The 11,397-nt window shown below is 39.7% G+C and overlaps 1 protein-coding gene across 2 annotated transcripts in view; it reads left to right on the plus strand.

The window, feature by feature from the left end:
* slc4a3 (solute carrier family 4 member 3) overlaps positions 1-9,290 on the plus strand; it is a 134,345-nt gene extending 125,055 nt beyond the window's left edge. For both annotated transcript variants that reach the window (XM_041806767.1, XM_041806768.1), the window contains one exon: positions 1,101-9,290. In XM_041806767.1, the coding sequence (XP_041662701.1) occupies positions 1,101-1,178 (78 nt within the window). In that variant the 3' untranslated portion in view covers positions 1,179-9,290. The remainder of the gene's footprint in view (positions 1-1,100) is intronic.
* Positions 9,291-11,397: the final 2,107 nt, after the last annotated feature.

Raw genomic sequence — 11,397 nt, forward strand, 5'->3', positions numbered from 1 at the left:
CAAACAGGAAGTAACGACAGTCCACGGCCTTTGTTTTCTTCTACTTCTTTTTTTTTTTTTTAGCAGCAAGTTATACGTAGACGTTAGGTGATTATAATCAAAATTTGACATTTCACTCACTGTTAGATTCATATTGCTTTTATTTAATGTCAACATTATTCTTTTTAAGAAAATGAACTTATTTCAATTCAAATGCCCATTCTTAAATCTGCTGCCATTGCCAGTAACACATAAGCTAGCTAGAGGATGCTAATCAGAGCTAGCTGGCTAGCCAGCTAACAATACAATATCACCAATATGGCAATAATTGAATGTGCGATTGTTCCACACTCAATTTTTGGACGTTTTATGAGTTGGCCAGTAGCACACTGCATTTGAGTTTACTTACAGTATCAGTGTGAATGCACTATGTACACTTGTACTCTAAATGTTTCCTATTTAGTATGGGATTTGGCACACAGAAATGCAAAATTGTGCAGCATGAATGCATATTCAACAGAAAACACAAACTGCTTCACAAAAGAAACCCTCTGATAGACACTTCTCCCAGACAGACATGCTGGTGTTGAACAACATTCTGACATGTGAAGGCCACCTAGTAATATTTATGACTGTTATAGTAAAATTTAGATAATGTTTCACTTACTCTTACAACTCTTTCTTTGAGTCCATCCACAACAATAGTTGGGTAGACAATGCATAGACGTGGCAAGTAAGCAGCCCGAGGGTTGGGCTCTGGATGTCCTTGCACATTATCAGGAGCATGGGAAAATAATCTGTTGAAAAAATAAAGTCGACACCTTTTGGGCAGAGTCAGGGGTGGATGTGGCAAGTAGTGGTGTTTCCATGAGCCTCTGGTCATGCTGTGGATGTCCCAAGGGCCCAAAAACTGCCAGCAGTCTCTGCGGGTATCACAAGGGGGTGAACAGGCCCGTACCTAAGGAAGCTTATCGAGCTTCACACGTGTCGACACAAATCAAACTTGACTGACATTTCCTAGAAGCTTTTGGGATTGCATTTCCAAAAGGAGTTAATTTCTTATTCTGACCTTTAAGCAGAACTTGAGCTTAAAAGACTGATGCTAATTTGTCTTTTCACAGCTGGATTGCGATGAGGACTCTCCGAACTTTGACGAAGATGGACGGGATGAGTACAACGAGATCCACATGCTTGTGTAAATTAAAAATGGACCCTTCCACTCGGACTTCCACCTCCGTTCTCCAGCTCTGACCAATCAGAACAAATCTCTTTGGAAACCACAGCGTCAAAGAAGGAGCTCCTGAAATGGTGTTTATAAAATACTCTAAATATTCTGGATATATATCTGGATACTCACTTTCTACCCTTGTTTAGACCAGAGCACACCTGATGTTAGATCTCTGTGGTGTTGTGTTAAACTCCCTGAACATTTTATTTTATAAGTGGCCATAAAAAATAACCCTGAGCACCTACCTGAAGTTGACGATGCAAATATAGCAAAAAAAAAAAAAGCCTAACTTATATGAGCGTTTTCACCATGTTTTTATCCTAAATATCCCTTTAATTACTCTGCAGGTTGTGGGCATAAGTGCAATGTTGATGGGGACCTTAACGACTACAGGGAGTGGGATAATTTCACCCGTCTTTAAACCTGAAAGGTGGAAAATAGGGTCAGTTTGTTCTAATTTAAGCAGATTTTCATGAAAAGTTGTGAATTATCTGGCTAATTGACCCTAATTTCAAAGCCCAGAATTCCACTGCCTCAGCAGATTAAATGCCAGATTTCCTTTGTACCACTGCCGTTGCCTATTGGTTGCAATGAAGTGCAACAAGGAGTTAAATAGACCTTTTCCGTTCTGTGCAGACTTCTAGTAATGAGCACTTTGACTGGGCAAAAGTTCACCTTTGTCGCTGCCAACAGAGCTCCCTGGCACTAAGCCTCCTCCCTAAATGTAGTCGCCCCTGAAGCCAAAATTTCTCCAGAGACTGTGCAAGCCTCTTCATGGGGTGTTACTGTACTTTGTTTGGTGTTAAATGCCCAACATACCAGTACTCCTACCCTCTTATTGTGACCTTGGATGTATAATGTAAGTAAATAGCTAACATGGTCTAAACCTTATTTTTCTACTTTGTTGTACCTATTTATTTTGTGACCTTTGGACTCAATGCCAGATTCTTAGTGGTGTTTAGATTCCAAATACCTATAGCTATACAAGTATAAAATAAAAGAAAATATTGTGTAGGTTGACACATGAAAAACAGAAGATGTCATTATTCACCGGTTCTTTCATCTCTCCACAGTACTTCCATGGCGTGGTGCATTTTTCACACATGTCATGAATAATATGATAACACACTTGAGTGGAAAAGCATAGAAACTAAGCAAACACACAAGCACTGAAAACGCTGGGGAACAGTTGAGTGTTGGCAGAATGTATGAATGATGCATTGTACAGCACGACTGTGAGCTTGGAATTATAATGTACCATCTGTGTTCAGAGTTGTTTTGAAATGCCCAGAGATTTAGTTTTCACCTCCTATATTTTCGAGCCCGCTATAGAATTTTAATTACCATTCAGCTGTGACTCTTGGACATTTTCAGAAACTCTACTTCTGCTGCACCAGTTGTACATAGAAATTACACATAATTTCATGAGAGTCCAGAGCTATTCAGGATCATATTGTGTACAGTTTTGTGAAAGCCTTGTGTATAATCCTCAAAGAAATATTACACCGCAGTCTGTATACAAGAAGTGGATGTAGCCTCTTGGTTTCAGAAGTTAAGTCATCGCAGAAGTGCCTTAAACCTGCATTCCAGTGAAGGTGTGCCTCCACCAGATGTAAAAAGATGTTTGGCCGTTTATTTTCAGTTAAAAAATAGGACCTTAAATCAAGATTGATTAATAACCTTGTGAAAAAAACATCCTAATGAGTTTGTGGTTTGATCCTTAGCCTTAATCCTTCCTGAGAAAAAAAACACTATAAATAGACCAATTTCGGTTAGACATAGTTGTGGCCAAAAACAGCTGAAGCAAATACAGAGAAGCACAAAGAAACAAGACAGATCCCTGGTATTCATTGCTCATGTGATGCCACAATCTCATGGAAGCGCCCCCTAGTTGGCAAGAAAGGCTTCATGCTTTACATGCTGGCACTTTTGGTTGCCACCTATGTTTTTGGGCTTTTTGGCTTTAATGGGAAAGGACAGCTGAAGAGAGACAGGAAACATAGGGATAGAGGGATGTGGAAGACATGCACCAAACAGTCCCAAATCCAGGACCAGTGCATCGAGGACCACAGCCTTTGCATGTTGGCACCTGCTCCATCCACCAAGCCAAACTGGCGTGTATTTTATCCATCCATTTTCTTCCACTCATCCAGGGCTGAGTCGTGGTCACAGCAGGCTTAGTAAGTCAACCCAGACATCCCTCTCCCCAACAAAATTTTCCTCTACTTCCTGGTTGATTCTGAGGCATTCCCAGGCCAGATGAGATATATAATCCCTCCAGCGAGTACTGGGTCTACCCTGGGGTCTCCTCCAAGTTGGATGCACCTGGAAGACCTCCACAGGGAGGCAACCAGAAGGCATCCTAATCAGAAGCCTGAACCACCTCAACTGACTTTTTTCAAGAAAGAAAACCAAGCCGAACCCAGCCGCCCTCCTGTGGAATCTCATGTCAATCGCTTGAACCTGCAACTTCATTCTTTTGGTCATTACCCAGGGTTCGTGACCGTAGGTGAGTGCTGGAACAAAAATCAATCCATAAATTGAAAGCTTTGCCTTCTGCCTCAGCTCCTTCTTCACTTCAGTGGTCCAGTACAACACCTGGTCCATTCAACCCTTGCTCGTGAACAAGACCCCAAGATACTTGAACTCTTCCACTTGGGGCAAAACTTCCCACCCAGAGGGAGCAATCCAGCGTTTTCCAGTAGACAACCCATGGCCTCAGACTTGAAGGGGCCACCCCTTATCCCAGCCACTACCCGCTCAGCTACAAACCACCCCAATACCTGCTGGAGGTCCCTAGCTGAAAAGGCCAATAGAATCACATCATCTACAGAAGCAGAGATGAATGTTTAAGGTCACCAAACTGGAAACTTGTGCCCCAAGATCCTGTCCATGAAAATCCCAAACAGAATCCAGTTTTATTGTAGTTTCTTGTAAAGTAAGAAAGTTGTTGCTTAACTGAATTATTTAAATAATGAGGAAGTAAGTCGTGGCTATGCCTCCACAGAGTCCATTCTGAAGAAGAAAACTTAAAGAGGTGCAAATAGCAGATCAGTGTTGTAGGAGATACTATGCTGTCTCTGTAGGTTATATTAGACAGTAGCACCAAACAGACTTCCTAATCCTGCTCTCAAATTTCATGTTAACTTGGCCAAAATATGACTGCCTTATAATTAGCATTACTAAGCATACTTATGTTGTGTGGCCAAAGCTGATGGTCATAGATGAGAAATGGCATTTCTTGAATTTTCTGATGGGAGGTAGATTTGATGAATTGGTTTATCATCTACAGCCATTTATCTCACTGTAGACATTACTCAGAAACTGGCTGCCACCTGAGGCCAATCACAAAGCCAGTGTTCCACGTTGATAAGTTTTTGAGTAGGTGCACGTCAGACTTTTCACCTATGCTTCTTATGTATGAACTGTATGTTCATGAATATGCAGACCTAGGGCATATGCTATGGTGTCTATTCAACACAATTCAACAAAGTACAAATCAGGCTTAACTCAGGCTTAAAGACACATAAATATCAGACAGTAAAACCTTTACAGCCACCTGCCCTGAAATAGAGAGAAACAAATACTAATGGGATTTTTGAAGGGAAATATTGCTGGTATTCCAGTAACAGATAATGCCTATGTAATGTAATGCCTAAGTACTCTAATAGGTTACTGTAAAAACTGGTCTATAAGATACACTTCTAGTTTTTTTTAAGATTTATTATCCAAAAAAGGTACCTTTATCCTTTATTCTGAGCTGACTTTTGAACCAGTATAAAGTGCAGCGACATGTAGCGTCATTACCGTAAGTGCAGGCAGTTGCAGCAATCCCTCATTGCACAAGATCTAGCATGACTGAAAATATTGCCCTACTCATCATGGATTTCTAGCAGCCACCAAGTTGCTCAGAATGTGCTGCAGTACATAACACAGACCAAAGCAGCTGAGGCAGGCATTACTTTTTAACCGCTTTTCTCCTTTTTGAGGTCATAATCAAGTGATAGTGGCGAAGCAACAGAGACTTTTGGGTTATGAGTCTGCCTTAAAATAATCAACGCATGCTGAGAGCTCAACTGCTGTAGTATGGCTAGGAAATGTGCAAATTTTATACCGAATAAACAAAATGTACGTAAAAGAGCAAAGCAGCTGCACAGAAACTGTCCCACTGGACAGACTGAGGCTTATATATTAAGACAATTTATATTTCCAAAGTTGCAGTACTCTGTAAAACATTACTGGCCAAACAAGTTATCCAAATATGGTTACATGTGTCTTGGGATGGCAAAAGCCAAAATGCCTAAAATTAGACTACATAATAGAGGGTTCACAACCAAATGAGTAAAATCATCATGGCTACATGCACTTCTTTTATACATTTTACGGTGTAAGACTTATGCCTGAGAGCACAAATCAGAAAGAGGAGGCTTAAATGAACACTAGATTTGGGAATTATGTGTCATATTTCTCACACACGATGGTTTTTAAACCAAAAAAACCCTGCAGACTGAATTAGATGCACATGAGCAGACTTGAATTTGAAAGTAAAATACTCTGGAGGCCCTAAAGATGATGGAGGTGACATTAGCTCACCAGAAAGGTGCTGATATTGAAGGTTTTACCTTTTTAAAAATGGAGGAATGTTCCTGCACAGATGTTAATTGTATGCAGTATATATTTTACCTTTTATGCTAACAGTATTTATTTTTCTGTGGTTCATCTCTGCACTGTAACTGCTGTAATGCATAAAGACGGTGGAATCAGTCAACAGACAGTGTGGCAGCTGAGGAGGTTTTTGTACATAGCTATAAATTATGACAAAAATAAACTCAAATATTCATATATATATTTGTATTTACCTGATAACCATTATGACTTCTGCAGACTTACAATCGACTAAAAACAAAGTGCTGAAAAGCAAAGTCCAGATGATAAAGTACAATTAAACAAATCATGCTCTGAATGGTCAGGAGTGTAGCAGCATTTTTGTTTTCAAACCACAGAGATGGGTATATCTCATTTCACGTAACCATGCCCTACATTACGAGCCATGCAAGAATTCTGTCTCAGGGGAAACTGACCTTTGATCTGTAAATATTGATTCCCAGCCTTTCAGTTTGTTGTCTCCTTTGTGTACATAAAGCGGTCAAGGCAATCCAACACTTGCAATGTAAAAATATATGGCTTACAGTCCGGGCTTTTGTGTCAGACAAAGGGAAAAAAGGAGGTCAAGTGGAGTAAAAGCTGTGTTTACTCGAGTGCAGTCACATGGAATTCAAACTGTAAATTAAAACCTTTATTTTCCCTCCATTGTTGTCTGTAAGCAGACATTTGAAGCTCTGCTTTGATGTGAAGCATGCACCTGCTGCAGTGAGTATTTTATTCTGCAGCTCTCCGGGTTAATGAGTTACTGAACGTGCTTTACATTAGCACTGCATAGCAGATTCATAGAGAGCTGCATCATAATGGACCTTTTCAACCACATGTTTATGTTGCATGGTGTAAGGGGACTGAAATGGCAAACTCATGACAGAGATATCTAAAGGTTTTCTCCATAGACCTCAACAGTGAATGCCCACTTTTTTCAGTAGCTCTTGTTCTGGAAGTAAAATTCCCATTCAAATTCTGCACTGACATTTTAAATCTTTGCATCAGCATTTTTTATCCTTGAACCAAGCCAATCAGTGACAAGAATACCTATCTCAAAAGAACATTTGATACAGTGCAAAATCAAGAAAAAAAGGACAAGTTCAAGACTATGGCCCATTCCTATTTCTGTTTTACTTTCAGGTGCCCCCTTGAAATCAGATGATCTTTTAAGCTCCTGGTAGATGCCAAGAGATTTCTACTTTAAGAAATTTTTGAAAAAAGACCATATTACGTTTAAATAATACTAATTATCATATGAGATTGTTGTTGTAATTTTCAAATCTTGATGATTCACAAGGCTTTGTAGGACATTTCCCAAAACGTTTGGATAAGTGTCCATGTACCCTACGTCACTCTACCCCTCCATTTCAACAACAGTCAAGACACCTAAGCGGTAAAATGCAACACGTCGAGTAGGCCTGAGTGGTTGGGTGATTTGAGATTTAGCCTATTTATATTTCTATCTTCTAATGTAGTATTTATATCTGTCTGTGAGGGTCTCATTTATCCAAGTCATGGTAATACAGAGAGGAAAACTGGGCTTGATAGGTTACTGAAGATGTTTCACTTCTCCTCTTAAAGGCTTGTTCCGTCCAGAAACCATCCAAACCTACCCAGTTATATGTGAAAAAGTCATTGTTTCCTCAGCCTAATAACTTGTTGGGCCGCCCTCAGTGGCAACAACTACAAGCAAGCATTTGCAATAACTCGGAGGAATTTTGGCCCACTCTTCTTTGCAGAATTGTTTTAATCCGGCATTGGAGGGTTTTTTCAAGCATGAACCTCCTGTTTAAAGTCATGACAAAGCATCTCAATCAGGATCAAGTCCAGATTTGACTAGGCCACACTATAAACCATTCAGATGTGGACTTGCTGGCGTTTCAGATCAGATCAACATAAGTGCACTTTGGCTGCGCATTCCCCCTCAGGATTTTATGGTAGAGAGCAGAATTAATGGTTCCATCAGTTATGGCAGGTGGTCCCAGCCCTGAGGCAGCACAGCAGCCCTAGACCGTCTCAATACTGCAGCATGTTTGACTGCTGGTATGATGTTCTTTTATGAAATGATGTCTTACTTAGAAGATGTAATGGGACGGACACCTTCCAAAAGTACAACTATTGTCTCGCCAGTCCACAGAATATTTGCCCAAAAGTCTTGGAGATCATCAAGATGTTTTTTTGGCAAATGTGACACTGGCCTTTGTGTTCTTTTTGGTCAGCAGTGGTTTTGGCCCTGGAAATCTCTTATGGATGCTCATTTTCTCAGTCTCCTTAATGTTGAATCATGAACACTGACCTTTTCTGAGTCCAGTGAGGCCTGCAGGTCTTGCAGGATGTTTTACTTTTGTGATCTGAGTGAGATGCTGATGCGCTCCTAGAGTAATTTTGGTAGGACAGCCATTCCTGAAAAGGTTCACCACTGTTCCAAGATTTCTCTGTTTGTGGATAATGGCTCTCACTGTGGTTTGCTGGAGTCCCAAAGCATCAGAAATGGCTTAATAACCTTTTCCAGACTGATAGATGTCAATGACTTTGTTTCTCATCAGTTCTTGAATTCTTTTAAATCGCAGCATGGAGCGTTGCTTTTTGAGATCTTTAAGCTTATTTTCCTTTGTCAGACAGGCTCTATTTAATAGATTTATTGATTCAACAGGTCTGGTTGTGACTAGTGAAACTGATCTCAGCTTTCCAATAACTTTGGTTAGTGACAGTTATTTATTCATTACCAAGGGGGGCTATAACATTTTCACATAGGATAGGTTTGGATGGCTTTGTTCACTAAAAAAATAAAATCTTTATTTTAGAACTGCGTTTTGTGTTTACTACGCTTATCTTCATCTAATATTCAAATGTGTTTGATGACCTGAAACATTTAAGTGTGAAAAATATTTTCAAAGTAAGAAATCAGGAGGGTATGCTACTGTTTCAAATTGTGGTAGCTCACTCAAATCTACTATGGAGCAAATGACTGGGATTTTTACTTCCGTAACCACACTGTTGAGCTCTATTATCCTTGGCCGCGCTGTGTTCATGACATGAATGAATGTAAATGTTCAGCTGACTGTATTTTTAGGCACATGCTTTTGCCTGACAGATTTAGACAAGTTGGGTCTAATCTATCGAGCCCCATTAAGTACGAAAGCTACTGGTAGAAAGTTGAACATCAATGATGCTTAAAGCACAGAGGACAGATTATTTCTTAGATGTATGTACACAGTTGTAACCAAAAATGTTTGAAATACTGATGTTGAGCCCACTTCTAACCCTAACAATTTAAACAAATTAAAGGGAACAAAGTGTAACATATTCAGCCCATTTAATTGTATTTTCTTTGTATTTATTTGAAATATTTCTATGTAACAGAGTATTCCTTCATGGTTGTCTGATATTGTTGTCTTTTGTCATAAATCTTTTCCTTTGCAAGGAATTAAATTATAACCAGGAAGACTATTTTCATGTTTATATTTGCTTCTTATTTGCTTAAAAATTGTCATGTTTAACCAACTTACAGAAAACATATCCAGCAGATGCCTCACTTAAGCACCAGTCTGTCGAACCAAAACAAACTGCACTGATTCCTCGACTCTCTCGCCCCTTCATCAGTATCTGACAAATTCTAGTCGGTTGTAAGACTGATCGCCATGCAGATACACAGCCCAGATATGATTTGCTTCTCATTTCTTTGAAGTATTTTGAACCGTTTCTTTGGTCAGTTCTCTTTTCAGTGGAAGTCTACCTACATACCTGAGTATGTAGAGGCACAATGTTGTGGGCAGGGCTTTGGTCACGCCTATCCAAACCAAGCCGTGCCAATCAGTGTTAGTCTTGTCCACTAAAACTATGACTAAAAATGTTCGTCGACAGCCTTTTGTCCATGAGAAAGACTAGACTAATACTGAGCAAAAACAGAGCTTTGATGACTGGAACTTCTGTCAAGATGACTAAAACTAGACTAAGATGTAATTGAGTTTCGTCGGACATTCAAAATCTATGATATTTCTCCACTGTAAATCTTTTAAAAAACAATGCTTCTATAGGTATTCTGCCTCGCAGCTGTAGAAACCAGAGACCCCAGGTTTGGCAGGGTGCATTAAACACACTACCATGATTTTGCACCAGATTCAGGTAAGAGATTAAATGCTTGGACTACAAGTTAATGTAGGGACTTTTACTGAGTAAAACTGGATTAAAATGTTTTGAAATGTTGTGAGTTTTTCACCCACTAAAGTTTGACTAAAACTATAAAGGGTAAAAATGACTAAATTGTGACTAAAAATAAAAGGCATGAATCTTAAGACTAAAAATGAGACTTAATTAAAAATAGCTGTCAAAATTAACACTGGTGCTGATTTATTTTTCCATCACCATGCTGCTCTGCGCCCAGATTAATCCTGCTCTGGAGCAGGGCCCAAGCATGCCACAGGGATGTCACAGCGGTTTGCGCAAAACTTTGAAATACCTTGAGACAACATGATGTGAGAGGACAGATAGACCAAACTTCTTCTGGCGGAACAAAACAATGCTCACCGTAATGCGGCTATCTACCGTTGTTGACTCAAAGCACTGCTTCAACAGCTCTAGACACATGTTGAGTCGAACCAAGTAGAGCCAAGCTGCTTAGTGTAATGGAAAAGCCCCATAAGTTGTGATGGCTGGACAGGGAAGAGCTCATACATGGATGAAACATGTTTGAAACTCTTAGTGAAAAATCTACAAGCTGCTGGAAACGAAGTCCTCTGTGTGTAAACACAAAGCTGAGAACAACAAACCCAAAAGGAGATTGACTTCCCTCTCTTTTTGAAAGTCATTGACCTTTCAAAGCCAATGGTTTGGCCAGATTCCAGCTGTGTCATCGGGCAGATCCTGTTGAATCACAAATTCCTGGTAAGAGAATGACTGAACCAATTAGCACCATTTTAGGAGAATGAACTGGTTGCTGTGGTGTGGTTAAATAAGCCAGTAATCAATGGCTACCTGGAGAGATAAGCATGGATGCAGGCAGTTTTACCAGAAGTGGAAAGTATTTATCAGCATTGGACAGAGTTTAATTATCACCTTAGTGGATCATGACAACGGTTGCAAATCAAATTGTGATTATGTCGTGCTATGGAACACACTGTAAAAACTATTTGCAAGCAGGTTTAAATTTCAAGTTTTATAAGCCATGCAATTAGGTTTGAATAGAAGTAACTAATTTTCTGTTAGCAAAAGAAAAAGTTGTAAAGAGTTATTTCCAACAATGTATCAAGTATATGAGTGACATTTTTATAGGTCTATGCTCACATTAGCAAAGAGGATCCTGGAGGCACGGTGTTTATCTGGAAAAATAAAATTTGAACCAATTTAACTACTACAATAACCAGCCAAGCCGTTCTACTTGACCCACCACTCCTTTAAAGGGGACATTTGCAAAAACCACTTTATCAGGCTTTTCTAACAAAAATATGTGACCTGGCCACAATCCCCCCAAGTACCAGAACTAAAATTAGTCCAAGAGCACATTGTCAACCCATACAGGAAGTCACAAAAGAACCTAGAAC

The sequence above is a fragment of the Cheilinus undulatus genome, linkage group 15 (genome assembly GCF_018320785.1).
Source record: "Cheilinus undulatus linkage group 15, ASM1832078v1, whole genome shotgun sequence".
In the NCBI taxonomy this organism is placed as follows: domain Eukaryota; kingdom Metazoa; phylum Chordata; class Actinopteri; order Labriformes; family Labridae; genus Cheilinus; species Cheilinus undulatus.